This window comes from Phascolarctos cinereus, unplaced genomic scaffold, assembly GCF_003287225.1.
Source record: "Phascolarctos cinereus isolate Bilbo 61053 unplaced genomic scaffold, phaCin_HiC Scaffold_7;HRSCAF=346, whole genome shotgun sequence".
Taxonomy (NCBI): Eukaryota; Metazoa; Chordata; class Mammalia; order Diprotodontia; family Phascolarctidae; genus Phascolarctos; species Phascolarctos cinereus.
In genome coordinates, this window is record NW_027556180.1 from 149,912,639 (window position 1) to 149,937,339 (window position 24,701).

The 24,701-nt window shown below is 36.2% G+C and overlaps 1 protein-coding gene across 1 annotated transcript; it reads left to right on the forward strand.

Moving 5' to 3' along the window:
* The first annotated feature begins 249 nt into the window (after positions 1-249).
* Positions 250-22,843, forward strand: LOC110192697 (single-stranded DNA cytosine deaminase-like). Its single transcript, XM_020964042.2, has 4 exons — positions 250-345; positions 9,483-10,039; positions 12,156-12,207; positions 21,763-22,843. Exons 2-4 carry the CDS (start codon positions 9,491-9,493, stop codon positions 21,942-21,944), a joined length of 783 nt encoding a protein of 260 aa, XP_020819701.1. The 5' UTR covers positions 250-345; positions 9,483-9,490; the 3' UTR covers positions 21,945-22,843.
* The last annotated feature ends 1,858 nt before the right edge of the window (positions 22,844-24,701 follow it).

Genomic DNA, 24,701 nt, shown 5'->3' on the forward strand with positions numbered 1-24,701 from the left:
GTTTGAGCTCAGGTCTTCTAACTCCCAATCCATTGTTCCACCAAATCCAGCTTCCTGTGGATTGGCAGTACGAAAGCTTAGGTTCAAATTCCACCTCTGGTCTTTTTAACATTCCCTTTTTTTTTTAAACTAAGCACTCTTCCAGGTGTACACCCTGTGTACATATTATTTGCCACTAGATGGGGATATAGTGAAACTTTCCATTTGCTGTCAAAAGAAACCGAAAGCAAAAATTGGTCAAGTTTTCCTTTCATTTCTGAAGTAAAACAGAACATTGAACCATAGCAGATCTAGCTGTTTTCAGGAAGTGACTGGTCAGAGAAGAATATCGCCATGGTTTAAAAGGTCAGTTTTGTAAAATAATGGTTCATCGATTCTATTCAAGAGAGTAACCAAGACAAACTGACCTAAAGGAAGAAACTGGGTGTTCTTAGCTAAGAGAGAAGACGAAGTGGGATATGATAGCTGGTTTTGGATCTGGGGAACTAGCAAATGGAAGAAGAATTAAACTGCTTATCTTGACCTCAGCAGAATAGGGAGTAAAGGATAGAAATTGCAACAATTTAGGCTTGATGTCAAGAAAAACTTCCTAACAATTAGAATTTCCAAATGCGAATTGCGCTGCCTTGGGGGTTAATGAGCTCTTTATCATGGAAGATTCTCAGGGAAGGCTGAATGACCACTTGGGGTTTCATGTAGAGGGGAGTCCTGTCCCAGTGGCAGGCGAGAGTTTGAAAGTAAGTTAGGCCAAGGCATATGCCGAAAGAAGGAGAAGCCAGTTATGGAAAGGAAACCAAAAGATAAGATGCCTTCAGGAGAAATATAGTTTTCAATAGAGACCAGAAGGTAGAAAGCATGAGATCTAGGATGAGGGAGAATTTCTTTTTTTTTTCTTTTTTTCTTTCTTGGATAATTTATTTATTTTTAGTTTTTAACATTCACTTCCATAAGATTTTGAGTTTTAAATTTTCTCCCCTCCCACTTCTTCCCACCCCCCCCAAGATGGTGTACAATCGGAATATAGGCTCTACATGTACATTCATGTTAGGCATATTTTCCCATTAGAACTAATGGGAGGAACCATGAGAATGAAGCAATAAAACAAAACAACAAAGGAAAAGGAGAGCAAATAGTATGCTTCCATCTTCATTCAGACACCATATTTCTTTCTCTGGGTTTGGATAGTATTTCCCCTCTTGAGTCTTTTGGAGTTATCTTAGATTCTTGCATTGCAGTAAAGAGCCAAATCTATCAAAGTCAGTTATCCTATAATGCAGCTGTTACTGTGTACAATGTTCTCCTGATTCTGCTCACTTCATTTTGCATCAGTTCATGTAAGTCTCTCCAAGTTTTTTTAAAGTCTGCTTACTCATAATTTCTTATAGCACAATAGTATTAAATTATATTCATATACCACAATTTGTCCAGCCATTCCCCAATTGATAGATATCCTCTCAATTTCCAATTTCTTGCCACCACAAAAAAAGCTGCTATAAATATTTTTGTATATGTGGGGTTTTTTCCTGTTTTTATGATCTCTTTGGGATATAGACCTAAAAGTGGTATTGCTGGGTCAAAGGATATACACAATTTTATAACCCTTTGGGCATAGTTCCAAATTGCTCTCCAGGATAGTTGGATCATTTCACAACTCTACCAACAATGTATTAGTGTTCTAATTTTCCCACATCTTCTCCAACATTTATCATTGTCCTGTTTTGTCATGTTAGCCAATCTGGTAGGTGTGATGTAATATCCCAGAGTCGTTTTGATTTGCATTTCTCTAATCAACAGTGATTTAGAACATTTTTTCATATGACTATAGATAGCTTTAGTTTCTTCCTCTGAAAACTGCCTGTTCATATCCTTTGACTATCAATTGGGGAATGACTTGTATTCTTATAAATTTGACTCAATTCTCTATACATTTTAGAGATGAGGCCTTCATCAGAGACACTGATTGTAAAAATCCTTTCCCAGTTTTCTGCTTCTCTCTTAATCTTGGATGCATTGGCTTTATTTATGCAAAAACTTTTCAATTTAATGTAATCAAAATTGTCCATTTTGCATTTCATAACGTTCTCTATCTCCTGTCTGGTCACAAATTCTTCCCTTCTCCACCAATCTGAAAGGTAAACTATTCCTCGCTCTTTTAGTTTGCTTACAGTACCAGTCTTTATATCTAAATCATGTACCCATTTTGACTTTATCTTGGTATAGGGTGTAAGATGTTAGTCTACGCCCAGTTTCTGCCATGCATTTTTTGAGTTTTCCCAGCAGTTTTTGCTGAATAGTGACTTTTTTTATCCCAGAAGCTGGAGTCTTTGGATTTATCAAATAGCAGATTAGTATAGTCATTGACTGTTGTGTCTTGCATACCACCTATTCCACTGATCCACCACTCTATTTCTTGGCCAGTACCAATTAGTTTTGATGATTGCTGCTTTATAATACAATTTAAGATCGGCCACCTTCCCTTGCATTTCTTTTCATTATTTCCCTTGATATTCTGGACTTTTGTTCTTCCAGATGAACTTTGTTATTTTGTTTTTTCTAGCTCTATAAAATAATTTTTTGCTAGTTTGATTCATATGGCACTGAATAAGTAAATTAATTTAGGTAGAATTGTCACTTTTATTATATTAGCTCGGCCTACCCATGAGCAACTAATGTTTTTCCAATTATTTAGATCTAACTTTATTTGTATGAAAAGTGTTTTGTAATTGTGTTGATATAGATCCTGGTTTTGTTTTGGCAGGTAGATTCCCAAATATTTTATAGTGTCTACAGTAATTTTAAATGGAATTTCTCTTTCTATCTCTTGCTGCTGTGTTTTGTTGGTAATATATAGAAATTCCAATGATTTGTGTGGGCTTATTTAATATCCTGCAACTTTGCTAAGTTTGTTTATTATTTCAAATAATCTTTTACTTGATTCTCTATGGTTCTCTAAATATACCATTATATCATCTGCAAAGAATTATAGCTTTGTTTCTTCTTTGCCTATTCTAATTCTTTCAATTTCTTTTCCTTCTCTAATTGCTACAACTAACATTTCTAGCACAATATTGAATAATAGTGGTGATAATGGACATCCTTATTTCACCCTGGATTTTATTGGAAATGCTTCTAGCTTATCCTCATTGCATATAATGCTTGCTGATGGTTTTTGATGGATACTATCTATCATTTTAAGGAAGACTCCACTTTTTCCTATGCTGTCTAGTGTTTTTAATAGGAATGGGTGTTATATTTTGCCAAATGCTTTTTCTGCATCTGTTGAGATGATCATATGATTTCTGTTAGTTTTGTTGTTAATATGGTCAATTATGCTGATAGTTTTCCAAATATTGAACCAACCCTGCATTCCTGGCATAAATCCTACCTGGTCATAGTGTATTATCCTCAAGATAAGTTGTTGCAATCTCTTTGCTAACATTTTATTTAAATTTTTTGCATTTATATTCATTAGAGAAATTGTTCTAAAATTTTTTTCCTCAGTTTTGGCTCTTCTTAGGTATCAGCACCATATTTGTATCATAAAAAAAAAATTGGTAGGACTCCTTCATCCATTTTTCCAAATAGTTTATGTAGTATTGGAAACAGTTATTCTTTAAATGTTTGATAGAATTCACTTGTAAATCCATCTGGCCCTGGAGATTTTTTCCTAGGGAGTTCACTAATGGCTTGTTCAATTTCTTTTTCTGAAATGGGGCTAAGTATTTTATTTCCTCTTCTGTTAATCTAGACAATTTATATTTCTGTAAATATTCATCCATTTATCGGCATACAGTTGGGCAAAACAGCTCCTAATTATTGTTTTGATTTCCTCTTCATTGGTGGTGAATTCATCCTTTTCATTTTTGACACTCATAATTTGGTTTTCTTTCTTTTTTTTAAATCAAATTAACTGAAAGTTTATCATCTTATTGGTTTTTTCATAAAACCAGCTCTTAATTTGATTTATTAATTCAATAGTTTTCTTAATTTCAATTTTATTAATCTCTCCTTTGGTTTTCAGAATTGCCAATTTGGTATTTAATTGAGGATTTTCAGTTTGTCCTTTTTCTAGCTTTTTTAGCTCCATGACCAATTTATTGATCTCTTCTTTCTCTATTTTATTCATGTAAGCTTTTAGAGATATAAAACTTTCCCTAAGGACCACGTGCACTGCACCCCATAAGTTTTAGCATGATGTCTAATCATTGTAATTCTCCTGTATGAAGTTATTGATTGTTTCTATGATTTGTTGTTTGACCCACTCATTCTTCAGGATTAGATTATTTAGTTTCCAACTCCTTTTTAGTCTATCTTTCCATGGCCCTTTTTTACATGTAATTTTTTTTGCATCATGATCTGAAAAGGATGCATTTAATATTTCTGCCTTTCTGCATTGGATTGCGAAGTTTTTATGCCCTAGTACATGGTCAATTTTTGTGCAGGTGCCATGTACTCCCAATAGAAAGGTATATTGCTTTCTGTCCTCATTCAGTGTTCTCCAGACATCAACCATATTTAACTTTTCTAAGATTCTATTGATCTCCTTAACTTCTCTCTTGTTTATTTTGTGGTTAGATTTATCTAGTTCAGAGAGGGGGAGGTTGAGGTGCCCCACTAGTACAGTTTTGCTGTCTATCTCTTCCTGTATCTCCCTTAACTTCTTTAAGAATTTGGCTGCTATACCACTTGCTGCATGTATGTTTAGTAATGATATTACTTCATTATCTATGGTACCTTTTAGCAGGATGTAGTTTCCTTCCTTATCTCTTTTAATTAGATCTATTTTTGCTTTTGCTTTGTCTGAGACCAGGATTGCTACCCCTGCTTTTTTCACTTCAGCTGAAGCATAATATATTCTGCTCCAGCATTTTACCTTTACTCTGTGTGTATCCCTCTGTTTCAAATGTGTGTCTTATAAACAACATATTATATGATTATTGCTCTTAATCCACTCTGCTCTCCGGTTCCATTTTATGGGAGAGTTCATTCCATTCACATTCTCAGTTATGATTACTATGTGTGTCTTCCTCTCTATCCTATTCTCCCCCACCCATTTATGCTTTTTCTCTCCTTTCTCTCTTTCCTTCCACAGTAGAGTTTTGCTTTTGACCACCACCTCCCTCAGTCTGCTCTCCCTTCTATTAGCCCCCCCCTTTTGTTTTCCCTTTACCCTTTCTACTTCCTATAGGGTAAGTTAGATTTCTATAGCTAACTGATTATGTTATTCCCTCTTTGAACCAAACGTGATGAAAATATGATTCAAACAATGCTCATCTCCCTCCCCTCTTGCCCTCTACTGTATTTGGTTTTTGTGCCTTTTCTTGTGATATAATTTATCTTTGTCTACTTCTTCCTTTCTTCTTCTCCCAGTACAATCCCTTTTCACCACTCAGACTTTTTTACCACCACATCAAAGTCAATTTAAACCCATTCTCTCTAAGTATACCCCCTTTTAAATGTCATAATGACATTACAATTCTGAAGAGTTACAAGTGTTATCTTCCCTTGTAGGGATGTAAATAGTTTGCCCTTATTAATAATGTATTGTTAATTTTTCTTTCCTGTTTACCTTTTTATGCCTCTCCAGAGTCTTGCATTTGAAGGTCAAATTTTCTGTTGAGCTCTGGTCTTTTCATCAGGAAGGTTTGGAAGTTCCCTATTTCGTTGGATATCTATCTCCTCCCCTGAAAGATTATGATCAGTTTTGCTGGGTAGTTGTAATCCAAGCTCCTTTGCCTTATGGAATGTTGTATTCCATGCCCTCTGATCTTTTGATGTGGAAGCTGCAAGGTCCTACATAATCCTGACTGTGGTTCCATGATATTTAAATTGTTTCTTTCTGGTTGCTTGAAGTATTTTCTCTTTAATCTGGTAATTTTGGAATTTGGCTACAATATTCTTTGGCATTTTCAATTTGAGATTTCTTTCAGGAGGTGATTGGTGGATTCTTTTAATGAGTAATTTACCCCTGGTTCTAGGACTTCAGGGCAGTTTTTTTTTTTATAATTTCCTGAAGGATGTTGTCCAGACTCTTTTTTTTATCATGGTTTTCAGGTAGACCAGTAATTTTTAAATTGTCTCTCCTGGATCTATTTTCCAGGTCAGTTGTTTTATCAATGAGGTATTTTATGTTTTCTTGCATTTTTTCACTCTTTTGTTTCTGTGTGACTGATTCTTGCTCTCTCATAGAGTCATTAGCTTCCAATTGCCCCATTCTAATTTTTAATGAGTTGTTTTCCTCTATTAGATTTTGTAATTTTTAAATTTCATTTTATTAAGTTCATCCATCTTATCTCTTGAATAGAGAGGGACATGAAACTCAAGTGAGCCTGCCTTTCTCTCTTCTGTCTCTTAAATCTCAGCAATCATCCTATCCAAAATTAACAATATTCTCATTGTGATTAGATAATAATATTCAATATATGCATTCATGTTTTAGTTTTAATTTATTATAGCCTAGTGTTCCAAAGTCTTTGCTACTTACTAGTAGATGTTCACACCAGCTTTTATATACATGCTATAAATTCTGACTATAATAACTGATTTGCCAATGACAAGCAGAATTGCCCATACCTATCTGTGAGATGATGAGTATCATATCTCCTCCATGTTCCTTTTTTTCCCATAACAATACAGCTTTGGCAACCACTGGGCACTCTTTTCATTCCTTCCTTTGCATTCATATGGAGCTGCTTCCCTATGATGCAATTAAAATAACTCATATTTGTATAGCAATTTATGATTAACAAAGCGCTTTCCTCACAAAAAATCTTGTGAAGTAAATAGTCCCTCCCATTTTATAGATGAACAAACTGAGGCTCAGAGAGTTTGGGTGACTGAATCAAGGTCATACAACTAGCAACCATCAGAGCTTGGACTCAAACATATATCTTTTGACTCCAAGTTCAGTACTATTTCCATTACAAAACACATACAACAACCCCTATCCCATGCTGGTAGTTAATACCTCCACCCTCACCCATCTCATGTCATCATGTGGGCTTGGAAATGAGCCTGGATCAAACATTTTTGAAATACCTGTATTCACTTCTTTACCACACTAGGGCCATAGTGGAGTCCATTATGTTATTGTTCTACAGTTAGAACCCATTATTGATTAAATGAGCTTTTGTGGGCAAGCCTTGTAACCTAACCACCATTTATAACACTAGTTCTACAAGAAAATGTCTTCCCCAATTCCTAAAGATTTGTGATGGAAAATGCTAACCATATCCAGAGAAAGAACTACGGCATCTGATGTAGATTGAAGCATACTATTTCCACTTTTTTGTGTGTTTGTTTTTTCTTTCTCATGATTTTTCCCTTTTGTTCTGATTCTTCTTTCACAACATGATTAATGTAGAAATATGTTTAACATAACTGTATAAGTATTACCTATATCAGATTGCTTGCTGTCTTGGGGAGGAGGAAGGGAAGGGAAAGAGGGAGAAAAATTTGGAACTCAAAATTTTACAAAAATGAATGTTGAAAATTATCTCTATATGTAATTGGGGAAAAAATAAAATACCATTAGAAAAAAAAAGAAAATATCTTCCAAGTTCCAAACAGAAATTTTAGAAGTGAACTCTTAGATCCTAATAAGTTCATAAAATGAGAGCAGTTTATAGACATAAATGACAAATACTAGTAATGAGAGTGTAGAGGAGGAAGAGTTAGGATCTATGACTTTGTCAGTATAGGGAGCTCCCAATAGACATTTGCTTCACTGAAAAAGATCCATAATTCTATGTAACATAGGCTTGAAGAATTAAGGTTCCATTTCTTATCCAAGTTAAGCATCCTCAGTTCCTTCAAATGATCGTCATATGACATGGGCTCAATGCTCTTCACTACACATAAAGTCTCATCAGACTGCCATAGGACTTCTCGTTGTTCAGTCGTTTTCAGTTGTGTCCAATTCTTCATGACCCCATTTGGGGTTTTCTTGACAAAGATACTGGAGTGGTTTGCCATTTCCTTCTCCAGCTCATTTTACAGATGAAGAACTGAGGCAATCATAATTAAGTGACTTGCCCAGGGTCACACAGCTAGTAAGTGTCTGAGGCCAGATTTAAACTCAGGAAGATGAATCTTCCTGACTCCAGCCCTAGCACTCTGTGGCATCTGGCTGAGATCTGCAGTAAGACTATCAACTCCTTATTCCTGAAAGCTAATGTAGCCAAAATTATATTAGTTTTTTTGGACTGTCATCATATTCATTTCTCATATTGGGCTTTTAGTCCATCAAAACCCCCTGTTTTCAAACAAGCTGCTATCTAAGTACGCCTTCTCTATCTTGTACTTGTGATATTGATTTCTTTTTTTTTTTTTAATTTTGGCTAGGCAATGGGGTTAAGTGACTTACCCAGGATCACATAGCTAGTAAATGTTATGTGTCTGAGGTCAGGTTTGAACTCAGGTCCTCCTGAATCCAAGACCGGTGCTCTATCCACTGCGCCACCTAGCTGCCCCTGTGATATTGATTTCTTGTACCAAAGTAAATTCCATCTTATTAGACACTAAGTCTACACAGTAAGCTTTTCATTGATCATTCTCATTTTATTTTCAACCACTCTTTCTTATTATATACATTTATTATACATGTAGTTACATATTGTTATATAATATATATTTATATAATCATATTATATATTTATATTTCTTATAGAATTTAGAAATAAACTTAAGAAATTTCCATGGCAAAGACATTAGTGTTTTTGATAATTTTTCACTTTGGAACTCTCCATGGATCAAAAATAGCTGAACAGACAGATTAAAATGCTTTATACTTTAAACCTGTTGTTTCTTTAAAAAAAAAACAACTATTTTTAAAAAGCATTGGTTTTAGAATTTAAAGGAATATTACAGACCAACTAGTCTAACCTCCTCATTTTATAGGTGAGGAAATGAAGGCCTAGAGAAGTAAGGGACCCCCCAGGTGACACAGTAGAGAACTGGGCCAGGAACCAGGAAAACTCATCTTCCTGAGTTCAAATCTGACCTCAGACACTTACTGGCTGTGTGACCCTGGGCAAGTCATTTAACTCTGTTTGTCTCAGTTTTCTCATCTGTAAAATAACCTGGAGAAAGAAAAGAAATGGCAAATCACTCCAGTATCTTTGCCAAATGGGGTCATGAAGAGTCAGTCCCGAGGAATCAGACACAAAGAGTCGAACATGACTACGATGATTAAACAACAACAAGAAAAGAGAAGTAAAGGGACATGCTCAAAGTCACACAGTTATTAAGAAGTCTCAACATTTAGAAATCTTTCTTCTGGCTAAAAATTCAAACTAAAAAGATTTACTTGCATTCATATGATTTCTCAGCATCATAAAATGTCTCTTACAATAAAAATTTTAACGCCAGGGAAAACATCTTTAAACTCTTGCTAAAAGAAAAGGATATATTCATTGAGACATAATGCATTTGACACTCAATATCTTGTTTTTGCCTTCTAATATTTTTTCTCAACTTTTTAGGTTAAAAGATGCCTCTGAGGTTAAATAAAGAAATATCTGAAGACGAATTCTATGGACAGTTTTCTAATGTAAAAGCATCCCACCAAACTTTGCTCTGCTTTAGTCTGAAAGAAGATGATAAAACACTTTGGAAATTATGGGGCCATGCTTACAATAATCCAGGCCAATGTCATGCTGAAATCTTAGTTTTAAGGGAAATGGAAGAATATTTAGTGGCAAATATTCCCAATACTACAAAGTACAGCATTACCTGGTTTCTTTCCTATAGCCCCTGCCGCTGGTGCTGTGATGAAATAACCAATTTTTTAATGAAGTCCCAAACCAAAATTGAATTTAACATCAAAGCAGCAAGGCCATATTATTTTGATGATGATGAGAATCAAAAAGGTTTAAAAATGCTCAGAAGACTGGGAGTTCTGATCAAAATGATGGAATACAGTGACTATGAAGAATGTCTCTACTTATTTGTGGATCCTTGCACCAAGTTCATTGCATGGCCAGATTTAGAAGTGCAAAGTATAGCAAATAAAATGATATTCCATCATTTATTGGCCCAGGTATATTTCATATTAATCATAAGTGAGATAAGGGTTATCGGAGAAAACAGCTCCAACAAATAAGCACCAACTATGTGCAGAGATCTATGCTAGGTAGCGGGGGAGAGATGAAGGCTAAACAAAAAAACAAAAACAAACTCTTACCTCCTGGGACTCACAATCTAGTAAAAAAAGATTTGGTACATATGCACTTTTCCAAGCCTGTGATTTCATCAGAATGAAGAACTCCAAGTGTGGAAACTCACTCTATCAGTATAGATCATCAACTTATCAGTAATCTTGAGCTGTCTGGAGCACTAAGGTTAAGTGGCTTGGCTGTGATCACACTTCTAGAATGGGTCAGAGGGAGGGTTGATCTCAGTTTTTTGGTTTTTATTCCAAGGCCAGACTTCTATCTTTATGCCACACTGCCTTTCATGCATAGACTACTCTGAAACAGAAGAATATATGAATAGTATTTAGAGAGATGCAAGGCAAATGCTGAAAAGGGTTGAGGGATGGGAGGGAATTGTTACTGACTGGGGCAGTAGGAGGCATAGGATCAAGGAAGCCAGCATGCAGATGACGTTCAGATGCTGAAAGTCCTTGCTTGGATCTCCCAACTTCTGAATGTGAAGTGCACCCAAAAACAATACTCCACCTCAATTTTCTCCTTCAGGTTGTCCTTAGACACCTAGATCATAGAGAATCGTGTCGACCTAAGAGGATATGAGATGGTATTTTGTATGTCCTGGATATGAAGTTTCTTTCACATATCCATCCATGCCCCAAATCATGACGTCAAAAAAATAATGCTTTCAAATTTTGTACATGACAACAAGCTGGCTAATATCAATTGCCAAGGCCCTTGGTAGATGAGATTGGAATTCAAAATGACAGCGAAAAGCTTTATGTGCTCAAAGTCAAATGGCTGACTCTAGATAAGGGGGGGAAAGGGCTTATGGAGATATAAGACATGCCAGATTATTTGGGACACAGTAGCAATAAAGAGGAGAACAGCATGTAGAAAGTAAAAAAGCAGGCTTTGCATAAGAAGAGTGAAGGAATTCTAAGCATTGGCCAAACCCATACAATGTCAGTGTCTTCAGAATGAAATAGGAAACTTGAAAAAGATCACAGGGAACAACAAGATGGAAAGACATATAAACCAATGCAGAGTGAAGTAATCAGAATCAGAAGAATGACTCACACAAGCACATCAATATTATGAAAATGAACAATTTTGAGGATTTTCACGAACTGATAAAGAATGAAATGAGGAGATCCAAGAAAACAATTTGCATAATAACAATTCAATTTAAAAAAGCCTTTGAAAGCTGCAAGGACTATGATCAATTCAATGAGCAGGATCACTGATGACTCCAGAGAACCGAAGATGATACTATCTATTACATAAATTGAGGGATTTAGGGTGCAGAATAAGATATGTGTATATATGTATATGTGTATATATATATATGCACATATATATACATTATATATACACATACATGTATATGTATGTGTGTATGTGTATATATACATATATACATACATACATATATACACATATATATCTATATATATAGATATACACACACACACACACACACACACACACACACACACAAAACAGAGCCAGTGAGGGAATGTTTTGCTTGGCTATGCATAAATATTGCAAGAAATTATTTTTCCTTTTCTTTTTTTTCCCACTGAGTAGGGTATGGGGTGGGAAGGAGAGAAAATAGATTTCTGTTCATTTTTTTAAATACAGAAATGAGGTAGGTACTACAGATGTAGAATGTTGTGTGCACTTTTAGATAAGGTCACAGTATTGCTAGTTTTACTTAACTCTTACTTTGTTATGACAACTCTCATGAAGTAGGAGTAATCTGTAAATGTATGTAATATAAAAACAAAACACATTAATCAAACTTTTTTTAAAAAGGAAATTAAAATCTATGGAGAAATATTAAAGGGCTTAGAATCATTTAGATCAGAAAAGAGAGGTCTTAGAGTAAAGTTAATGACAGGATTTTTATAAAGAGGATGGTGATTAGCTATTCTTTCTTCTTTCAATTGGTATGTTTTAAAATTATGAATATTTTCTTAATAATTTTTAATTTGTTCTTTCCAGGATGACAACAGATTAGACAACCATTTGTTCACAACAGATGATTCTTCTCCAGGTAAGGTCAACAAATTAACAATCCATAATGTGTAGAGGAGTGAATTTTAAAAAAGAAATGTGCCACAACCATAATGGGAAGTTACAATTCACTCAAGCTTAAGTGGAATTGTCCCCAGATATGTATCTGACATATATCTTGTTATATATCTCCTAAGACATATATCTTATGTTCCTGAAGCTATATGTAGCAGGGTAAATTCCTAGAAAATGATAACTTAACCAGTGAAATTGGCATTATGTGTGAAGCTGATAGTTTTAAATACATATTGTTTAGTAAATATTTCTGATCATAACCATATGAGCAGTGACATCTCTTGACTTATAGATTATATGAATAAGCCCATCCATCCCTGAAGAGTTTCAAAAGCACTACAAGCCAAAGGCTAAAATTATTCATGCAAAATTTCTTCTATAATTTAGAAAAGATGAGAAAGGAAGCATATATATTACAGTGACAAGGACTTATGACATAATGAGGTGATTCATTCTTTACTTAAGGATCATACCAAAACAAAGTGATAACACTTTCTTAGATACTTAAATGAATCAGTGATTTCATCTATGTGGCCATACCCTCCAGTGGTGAAGCTACAACTTTTCCATGTCTTCTTATTTTATGTAATTCTAGTCCATATTATTCTGCAATTCTCCCTAGAGCAAAGATTGTAATACGTGTGTGCGCACGTGTGTGTGTGTGTGTGTGTGTGTGTGTGTGTGTGTGTGTGTGTGTGTGTGTGTGATGGACCTTTTTGGCAGTCTATGGAATTCTCAAAACAATATTTTTAAATGCATTAACTAAAATATGAAGGCGTAAAAAGGAAATCAATTACATTGAAATAGTAAAACCAAGGTCATGGACCCGAGGTAATGAGACCCTGCCCTAAAGAATCCACCTCATATACTAGGTGACTTTCTCTTAATCTTTTCACATTTTAAGCATGTCAATGTAGTAGCTGTCTACTACCTTTCATTTTCACTATGTGTTATCTCCTTTCCGGGTGATATCTTTTAAGCCACTTAACAGTATTACCCATTTTATAGTACTTTGATCTTCATAAGACACTTCATATACAATATTTCTTGATCTCATTTACACTTCTTCCACTCAACTCATTGTTAGTAATTGGCTATAGCCTACTTACACAATTCCTGTCTTTCAATTTCCCTTGGGTACACAGACAATTTCGATGTTTTCAAGATCAAAGTACTCCCTGATTCACAAACATACAACCTCACTAGAGGACTTTAAAGTGTAGAGATAACAGACATACTAAGTGGTCCATTAATGTATGAAATAATAAGATTCAAATTAAATACTGATTATAAGTCTAAACTAAAATCTGAACCCTGTTTGCTAAAATCATCAGGGAAGAAGTAGAATATTACTTAGAGTCTTTTAAGACTTGCATTATTAAGACAAACCATTTGTTTTAAATAGGTTATGGCTATTAAAGTCATTAGTATCACAAACAAAAGATAAAGTGTTTGAATTCCCACAAGCATATTGAAATACATACATTTTGCAGTTCATAGAAGGAACCCAAATTCAGTCAACACATTCCTGTAGTAAGACAAGGCATAGCATCTCATTTAAGCTAACATGATTATTATCCTTCAAAATGGAATCACAAGCCACAAGTTTTCTAATTGTTCTCCCCACTATGGACATTAGCCAATATTAAGGAAGAAAAGAAGGAAGAGAGGGAAGGAGGATGGCAGAGAGGGAGGGAGAGAGAGGGAGAGAGAAGAAAGAAGAAAAGGAAGGAAAAAAGAGAGGGAGGAAGGATAGAAAGGAGGGAGGGAGGGAGAGGGAGGAAGGAAGGAAAGGAAGGAAGGAAAAAGGGGAAGGAGGGAGGGAGGAATCAAGCATTTATTAGGTAAGTACTATGTGCCAGGCACTATACTAAGTGCTTTACAAATAATATCTCATTAGATCATCCCAACAACCCTCCAAGGTACATGCGCTTCCTATCCTCAGTTAATTGGTTTGCAGTTGAATTCAAAGATGGATAAACTAAACATCACACTTGTAATACTGCTATCCTTGGAAATTCACGCCATGGGAGTGAGTGATAAGTGATACTACAGCATTAAACAGTCCTTTTGGCATTTGGGTAACAGAGCTCCCTTAAACTGAGTCCAAAACAAGTCTGATTTATGAATTTTCCTTCTAAATAGAAAATGACCATTCCAGTATGTTTACATTATAAATATTTTAGTTGTTTTGCTCAAAAAGTATGGTATTAAGTTAGAGTCACACAAAATGAGAAAAAGTTATGTTTGGTTGTTCTAATTTTAAACAGGGAGGCTAGATGGTAAGAGTAGATAGAGTGCTGGACCCAGAGTCAGGAAGACATAAGTTCAAATCCTGCCTCAGACACTAGCTAGTTGTGTGGCCCTGGGCAAGTTATCTAACCTCCGTCTGCCTCAGTTTCCTCATCTGTATAATGGGAGTGTTGATAATAGCACCTCTCAGGACAGAATGAGATATTTCTAAAGCACTTAGGAAACCTTGAGGCACTACATAAATACTAGTCAATAATAATAATAAACATCAAAATTTTCAGTGTACCAAAGGGCATTGGAAAGACAGGTGAAGGGTATGAATAGATTCCAGTCACTTACTAATAGTGCCTTGAGTACAAGTGTAAATGCTTTCAAGAGCTATTGTATGGGGTGGGGCAGCTAGATGACACAGTGGATAGAGCACTGGATATCACCCATGTTGGGTTTGGACATGGGATATGAGTAATACGACATGGAGATATCTTTATCAGCATTCTTATGGTTGTTCAAGTGAGCTTCATAACTGTTAAACAAGTAGTGAGCATTACATTAAACTTTGATGCCTGCTATGAGAACCTATCTTATGTAATTATTCCTATATGATTTATGTAAAATATCAGACTGATTATTACTGATTTGAAGAGAGTAGAGGTCCAAATGAATCATACCTTACACACCAAAGATCCTGAGACAAAATGAAAAGCTGCCCCTGCCTTCCTAGAGCTTGCAATTAAGCTCCATAGGACCCTTACATAAATCATATATTATTTAAACTGAAAAGTACTTTGCATTAATGGGACCTTAAGCATCAATTTCCCAAAGGTGTGCCCCTCTGGAAAGTATTAGAGAAAGTTACTTCACCAGCTACAAAAAATTTGAAGCTCATGTTTATACAAACATGGATTGGTTGTTAAATACAGTCTCTATCCTTTCCCCTCCGTTATCAAGGCAAAGTGGACAGAACTCCCAGCCTCTGCCCTCTTCCAAGCAATACTTTCATCCCTTATGTGCTGTGGCCTCATTTCCCCCTTAAAGTTTCTTTTTTGTTGTTCATTTTCATTTGATTTCAACTGCATAAAAACGTTGAAAAAGAATGAAACTCACATAATGATTCTCCCTAAGCTCCCTATACCCCTATGATGAGAAATGACCTCATCTACAGTTGCTATTTTTAGGGCTTTTTTATTGTGTCCCTAAAATCTAGCACAGTGCCTGGAAAATGGTAGGTATTAGGGGCAGCTAGGTGGCACAGTGGATAGAGCACCAGCCCTGAAGTCGGGAGTTCCTGAGTTAAAATCCGGCCTCAGACCAAACACTGGACACTTACTAGCTATGTGACCCTGGGCAAGTCACTTAACCCCAATTGCCTTAAAAACAAATGGTAGGTATTTAATAAATGCTTGTTGATTAGGTGGTTGCTGAAAAAATATGCAATTATTGTTGTTAAGTCATTTTCAGTTATGTCCAATTCTTCATGACCCCATTTGGGGTTTTCTTAACAAAGATACTACAGTGGCTTTGCCATTTCCTTCTGCAGTTCATTTTACACATGAGGAAACTGAGGCAAACAGGATTAAGTGACTTCCTCAGGGTCACACAGCTACTAAGTGTCTGAGGCCAGATTTGAACTCAGGAAGAAAAGTCTTCTTGACTCCAGGCCTAGCACCCTATCTACTGTGCCACCTAGCTACATTTAGCAATTATTCCTAGGTTTATATTATGAGGTAATCCTTAATCCTAGGAGTAAATCTTGTTATATTGTTTTAAAATAAATTTTCTAGTAGCAGAAGGCAGGTGCTTCTAATTAGAGTAAGTAGGAAACCGATTGTGAGTTATTGATACAATTCTAATGCAATGCCCTAAAATCTCCTATTGCAGAGTAAATTTCAGTGATTACTCAGTTTTCAAAATCAAGTATTATTCTGTTATTCTAATATCTCATCATTGGAGATGACATTAATTCAAAATTTATAACAACTTTTCTGGGCTGAGATTATGGTCACCTTTATATTATGGGGAAAGACAGGGCTTGGTAAAGATTCAAGAGCATAAATTGAAGTGGGATATTTAACCTATTACAAGGAAGGGGAACTTTGTTCTTAAAATACATTGTGTGGGAATGGCTATAACTATAATGAATGAATAAATAAATACTTCAAGAAGACTCAGCAAGACCCTAGGCCAAATTGCTAGTCCTCAGTCTGAATTATTACATATACTTGAAAGTAAAACTTCATTGTTTATTGTTGTCTTATTTTTAATTTTTAATTCATTTTAAAATTATGGAATAAAACAAGCATTTCCTTAACATAGTATAATTTTTTAAAGATGATTGTACATGAAACCGCAAATCTCTCTACAAAGGACATATTAAGGAAGACACTGCATCTAGAGAAAGAACTGATAAATAAAACTTCATTTTAAAAATCTGTAATTCAGATTTTCCATAGATCCAAAGTGAATAAGCAATGTGATGTGATATAGCAACCAGTAGTAGTGGGAGATTTCAGTGATAAGCCATCTCTGAGCAGTCATCAGATGAAATCTAGCTATTGTCATGATTTCTTTTAACACGATAATACCTATATCTGGAAACAATTTGATAGAATAAGAAAAAAAATGACTGAGTCTGCTCTTGGACAGGCTCAGAGCTTAAAGCTAAATGCTGCCGTTGGGGAAGGAGGGACAGAGACAGAAAATTATTTTAGTTGCTTTTGAAAGCCCGGGGAAGATCTGACCTGACCTACCTTTCCTTCTGGATGCCCTGAGTTATCTTTGAAATTAGGCCGGCGCTGGGACCGAGGTGTCCTCAAAAACCCAGAGATAACCAAGCCATCACCAAAATAGGTAACTATTTGTTCTCCTCCCTCCTCCAATCCCAACATACAGACAGGGCATTTTGACACATTTGAAAATGTCACGTGTTGTACTTGCCAAAAGTAGAAGGACACAGGGTCCTGGACAGGATGATTTATTTAAAGGTACTATACCAGAGCCAGCCCTACACAAGTTAAGTAAGGTAAGCAGCTATGTCCATGCCCCTCCTACCAGAGTCACAGCATTGCGGAAATCTGTCTGGTTCACTCTGCTGCAACAGGGCAGGCCTCCACGGAAGTCTGTACCGCTGTACCAAGGGAGATTATCCATAGATGCCTACTAGGGCAGATTATTATATGCATTGTCAGAAGGGGTCACTGACTGTATTGGGTGCTTTTCTACATAAATATTTTTCTTTGTCACGAGAGAAATTTCAAAGGAAAGGGGAAAGGATGGATGGGTTTTGGTGAAAGGACTTTAAAGCAGAAAGAAAAGGCTACCATAAATGCATTTTTTTAAAAATAGAGTATGGCTCCAATGAGTCTTCTGTCCTTACAGGAATAGGTCCTACTCCCTCAGTCACAGTAAGAGGACAAATCATAGACTGGAAGCAACCTTAAAGATCATATACTCTAACCTACTCATTTTACACATGAAGAAACTGTAGTCCTAAAAGTCAAATGATTTGCCTGAGGTCATGCTACTAATTAGTGACAGAGCTACGAATAATACAAGTCTCTGGATTCCCATAAGTCCCACCCAGTTTAGTGTCCTTGGGTCATCAGGTCCCATAGTATATGATGCCATCTATCTGTCCCTCTCCATCTGTCTGGCTGGCTGCTTTTCTGTTTGAAATATAGACTTTCCCAAGGGAAAGGGGGGAAAAAAGGAAAGGGAAAAAGAAAAGAACTGGTTTCACTTTCTATCACCTTTTAAATGTGCTCTTCCCAATGCGATGGCTATGGTTTTGTTTCAACTTTATAACTGAAGGGATAAGAGTCATAGTTGCATTCCTAATCATTCATCTTCAAATTGTTATAAAGAGTTATGTTATTATTAAGAATAATTCACAGCACCTATAAGTTACAAAACGCCTTGTCTCACAGAAGCCTTATGGATCTTGACCATCTTGACACAGTCAGAGCCAGGATTAAATCAATCAGTAAAAATTTGTTAAATACCTACTATGAGCTAACCACTGCACTAGGTCCTGAAAAAACAAAGACCAAAGTAAACCAGTCCCTCCCCTCAGGGTGCTTATACTCTAATGAGAGTGGAATCCAAATCTCCTGACTCCCAAGTCCATTTTTTTCCCTACCAAGGCAGACTGTTGTGGACCTTTGTTAGAGAATATATGTGCCAGCCAGGTAGAGATACAGAGACTAAAATGAAATGGTCCCTGCCCTCAAGGAGTTTACATTCTCCTCTACCCACTTGACCATCTAGCCATACTGTCCTCACACAGGATGCCACACATCTGACTCCTTACTTTTGCACTAACCATGTCTGGCATGTTCTGCCTCATCCCCATAGCCTCAGAGAACATTGAGCTTCCTTTAAGACCATGATAAAATGCTTTGTTGTTCAGTCATTTCAGTTACATCCAACTCTTCATGACCCCATTTGGAGTTTTCTTGGCAAAGATACTAGAGTGGTTTGCCATTTCCTTCTCCAGGTCATTTTACAGATGAGGAAACTGAGGCAAACAGGGCTAAGTGACTTTCCCAGGGTCTCACAGCCAATACGTGTCTGAGGCCAGATTTGAACTCAGGAGGATGAGTCTTCCTGACTCTAGGCCCTGCCCTCTATCCACTGCATGATAAAAATGCTACTTTCTTTTATTTATTTATTTATTAATTTTTAGTTTTCAACATTCACTTCCATAAGATTTTGAGTTCCAAATTTTCTCCCCATCTCTGCCCTCCCTCCATCCCAAGACAGCATGCAATCTGATGTAGGCTGTACATATACATTCATATTGAACCTATTTTCACATTAGTCATGTTGTAAAGAAGAATTAGAACCAATGGGAGAAACCAGGAGAAAGAAGAAACAAAAAACAAAAGGAAAGGAAAGGAAAGGGGAAAGGAAAGGGGAAAGGAAAGGGGAAAGGAAAGGGGAAAGGAAAGGGGAAAGGAAAGGGGAAAGGAAAGGGGAAAGGAAAGGGGAAAGGAAAGGGGAAAGGAAAGGGGAAAGGAAAGGGGAAAGGAAAGGGGAAAGGAAAGGAAAGGAAAGGAAAGGAAAGGAAAGGAAAGGAAAGGAAAGGAAAGGAAAGGAAAGGAAAGGAAAGGAAAGGAAAGGAAAGGAAAGGAAAGGAAAGGAAAGGAAAGGAAAGGAAAGGAAAGGAAAGGAAAGGAAAGGGAGATCAAATAATGTGCTTCAATCTGCATTCAGACTCCGTAGATAAAATGCTACTTTCTACAGATCTTTCCTGCCCACCTCCCTCCAGCTGCCAATCCCTTTCCCACTAAGGTTATCTTTCACCTCCTCTGTGTTTACATTGTATATACCTGCTTTAAAGTATATGGCATCTCCTCCAATTAATCCTTGAGGGCAAGGACTTTTATTTTTTATTTTTTGCATTTTCTTTGTATACACAGTGCTTGGCACAAGGTCTGCATATAGCAACACTTAATAAATGTTTATTGATTGATTACCAAAGAAGATCATATGTAAGTTTATACAAAATAAATTGCAGGAGTGAGGGCAAAACTATAGTTGTGAGGATGAGGAAAGATATCTAGTGGTAAGAGGTGGCATTTGAGCTAAGATCTGAAGGAAACCAAGGATTCTAAGAGGCAGGAAGGAGTTTGATCTGAGAGGCAGGAAGGAGTGCACTCTGAGAGGAAGAATGGACTGCATTCTAGACTTTGGGCACAGCCTGTGCCAAAACACATGGAAAGGGAAATAGAATGTTTTGTATAAAGAACAGGAAAAAGCAAGTTAGGCTGGATTATAGAGTTGCATGAAGGGAAGTTAATATACAAACCCAGAAATCCCAGAAAGATTTTGTTAGCACAGGGTCACTTGTAAGGCCGTCCTGTGGCCTGGACTATAAACATGGCATTAACCTGAAGCTTCTGTGAGACTTCTGAAGAGCAAAGAGAACAGTTGCTTTAATTTTGGCATTTAAATAATGAAAGATGTTAATGGTACCTGCTCCTTGGAAAAACATTTTAAATCAACAGTATCCTTACGTATGTATATTCTCTTCCACAAAAAAAGAGCATGCCAAAGAAAGACAAAATATTTTGAATTCAAACTCTTCTAATAGTTGGCTATTGTCAGGGTGTGGCTCAGAGGACGTGAGCTTCCCCAAGAAAACAAGCCTTATCCTGCAATGACAATTGCTCTCACCAGCTGTTCATAACCAGCCAACCCACTGGCTTCACTGTATCTTCCAAGAAATCCAGCTACAGAAGGCAAACATTGGGTCATCCATTTGAGCTAAAGAGATGTAACCCCTCTAGTCCTGACTGTCTGTCTCTACTTAATGATGCTTGAGCTACAAAGGAAAAAAAAAATGCCTTTTAGAAAGATGAAAGGGCAAATATCTATTTTCAACCATTCTTACTTTTTGATGGTATAGGTAGTGATTTTATTTTGCCAGATTTTATCATCTCTTTTTAAAAAACTTAATTATGCATACCCATAGAATCACAACCTGCTTCAAATACAAGTCTCTGCAACAGGTAATTAGCTGGCACTTAGTAGCAGCCTAGTAGCAGCCTAAGATTAGAATTAGGATTATATTTTATTTAAGCCTGCATGGTAGACACTGGGCAATGTTAGAACATGCAAGAAAAAAAAAGTTCCAAGTTCAAGTTAGATCTCAATCCTTTAATGAATATGTAATCTCATCAATGTGGTCCCTCCTTTCAATGATATGCATCATAGTCCATCCAAGCCCATACTTTCAGATATTTTATGTTACTTGTAAATATCTTTCTATAAATCCTCCATAGAGGAAACACCTAATACTCTTAAAGTCTTCCTTCAGTTCTTTGAATATTTCATGGGTACCCCTAGGCACTGGAGAATTATTAAATTATTAAAAATATTAAAATACTTTGTATGAGAAGGGACCTAAAAGATCCCACTAAGGGCTTATATAACCAGAAAAAGGTCACTGGTCATGCAGTGAAAGTGAGAGATATGATGGATAGTTTGCACTAATCCAAGTTACTAAGTCAGTATTGACTAACTGATTTGGTCACCCTATTTAATTTTTTTTTTTAAAGCAGATGAACCTTCACCCACTAGTCTGGTTAAGCCCAGTACCAAATGACTTTGGATCTAGTGACTGTCACTATCTAATGGTGTGCCTGGAGCACTTTGTTCGGGGCAAGAAGTTCTGTTTGAAAAGAGCAAAATTTGATTTTGAATATGCAGAAGTTCACTGGAGAATATGGTCAAAATTGCACTAATCATTTTTTAAAATTCATTCCAGTTCACGCTGGATCAACATCTGATTTTGAAAGCCATGTCTTGATCAACAAGTTTCCACCAGAAGATCCTAACAAAACACCAGACAAGAAAGATGAGTTTTCAGATATAAGAACTCCACAGAAAACATGTTTTCCCCAGAGAACAAGAGAATTTGGGAAAGAAGTCAAAAGAAAACTCTTTTGAACAAGTGGTACTGCAATTTTGTTTTCATTTTCCCCCAAGCACTACAAATATGTCATTCCACGTTTTTAATCAGTTTTACACTTGATTTGTAACTTCATTGTTTCCTCACTTGGTTAATTATGTGTAATGATTTAGTTTGAAATTGTGGTTAATCAAGGGGATCTGAACATTACAGAATTCTGTAACCTTTGATATATACACTTTGTTCAAGCTTTCTCTTTCAACTTATCAACTTATATTCCAACTCCTGGGCACCCATCCTGCCTATACTTGAAATTGCTCCCTTCTTCTTCTTGCATTTCCTATATGGTCCAGATAAGATTTCCAAGGCAGTGGCTGCAAGACACAATTCCCCTTCCTTGCATTCCCTTTAGGCTCTGATTGATTTACTTGTAACAAGATTAAAAAGCAAGGCATTATTTGAGAGACCCTGTTGGTGAATTTAGTAATGACTGCCTGAGATTAGAATGCTCTGCAGTGCCTTTCTTAGGACTGGACAACTTTGTAATACTAGAAGTTGATTGGTTCTGGGCTGTGACTTTTGCCCTTATTAATACTTGCACTTTTGGCCATCCTCTTGCATCACCTTATCTTGAACAGCAGCTCCAGGTCTATGTCAGGGACATGAAGGAATCTTGTAGCAGTCGATTCCAAATTCAACTATAGCATTCCTAAAATTTATAACAGTACCTTCCTGATATTTTCCCCTCCTGACATTTTTCCACTACATGGAACACTGTTAGCTAACACCCAAAGTAAACTACATAGACACAATCCAGTATTTGGGAATTCTGAGGGCTAGACATGATTATGTTGATGTAAAACATGTATGTTTCTGTTGAGTAACCTTTCCAATGAATATCTCTGATCAAACAAATAAATGGTGTGTTGACCCTTTTTTTTTTTGGCTCAAACCCAAACTTTGAGACAAAGTCCTGTTGGACTAGTATAGCAGAAATAGTTAGCACCTTGTTCGTTTTGTCAGGAAGATGGAGAAATTGTGTTAAGGGTATCATTTAAAAAATTTTCATGGATGATAATTTATATTTTTAATTCATAATTGTTGGATTAAAACTCAAATTTTTAGTGAACGCCATATGTTTCTAGTCAAAAAGTGACCTTTTCTATTATTTCTGGAGTATAAAATTCTATATTATTATAATCTGGTTTAGAGGTAGTTAATCTTTTTTTGTGTCATTCTCATTTCAAAGTCTGGTGAAGTCTATGGATTTTTTCTCAGAAAAAAAATGTTTTCAAAGGGATAAAATACATAGTATTGCAAAGGAAATCAACTATATTTAAATAGTTAACCAAATATCTTAAAAACTAGCTCACAAATCACATGTTAACAACCTTTCTGATCACCACTGATTTTGAAGAGTTCTTTCATATCACTGGGTACTTATGTATAGAAAATAGTAGAAAAATTAAGTAGTCACAGATCGACGTCCAAGGTATTATAGAGATAAAAGCCATCTTCCACTTTAGAAAAGGGTTTTCTTCTAACTACAGAAACATTTTGGAGAAAGCTAATTTTCTGATTTAATGTATCTTAGGACAAACCTTTTCAAAGCTGTTTCCAAGACTTTAAGCCTTCCTCTTAAACATTTATTTGTGGGTATTAAAATTGTCCAACCTACAATAAAAGAGACTGATGCAGAGCTCTGCACTTCATTAAAGGGTCCATGGCCCCTCTAATGAGGTAGACCTCAGATATTCCTCACAATCTGAGATGCCCCATTCTTCCGTGCCTTTGTTTTCATAGGGTTTGATACCCAAATATGCAAAAGAGGCATGGCAAAATACAGATTTTCATTGGTTGATAGATCTTGCTCTCAAGGGCCAAAATGTCATATTTGTGGGGGTGGGAGGTGGGAATGTCACAAGTTGAGTGAAGCATGTGGCATCTCCACTGATTAAGTAGTCATAACATGGTCACCTGCTCGTGTTGGACAAGAGAAAATGGTCCAGAGGTACAAAAATAAATTGAAGGACTTTCCAAGGCATTCTCCCACGCTGGGTTTGGACGTGGAATTTGAGTAAAACAGGATAGAGATATCTTTATCAGCATTCTTGTGGTTGTGCAAGTGAGCCTCATAACTTGGTAGTGAACATTACATCAAAGTTTGAGACCCCACTATAAGAGCCTATCACTATATGATTTGTGTAGAATATTAAACTGATTGGAATAGAGTAGGGGTCCAAATGAATTATTTCTCACACATCCGTTCAAGTCACAAGAATTTATCAAACTCAGAGTTGTGTAATTAAGTTAAAGAGGTAATGTTAAAGTGCATAGAGACATAGATATATGCAATGCTATATATCATATACATATATGATATATCATAATATATCACATCCATAGACACATACAATGCTTCATCAGAAAAATTAGTTGGATTTAAGGAATGGGGTGGAGCCAACTCTAATCAGTTTCCCTGGTTACTGTTAAATTTTCAGGGTGAGATTTATACTTCAGAAATCAGCAATCCCTTACAAATCAGGGCTTGATTTACTTTCTGTTGTTCAGTCATTTCAGTCACATCTAACTCTTTGTGACCCCATTTGGCGTTTTATTAACAAAGATACTGGAGTGGTTTACTATTTCTTTCCCCAGCTCATTTTATAGTTGAGGAAATTGACGCAAACAGGATTAAGTGACTTGTCCAGGGTCACACAGCTAGTAAGCATCTGAGGTCAGATTTTAACTACAAGTCCTCCTGACTCCAGGCCCTGAGCTCTGTTGGCTCCACT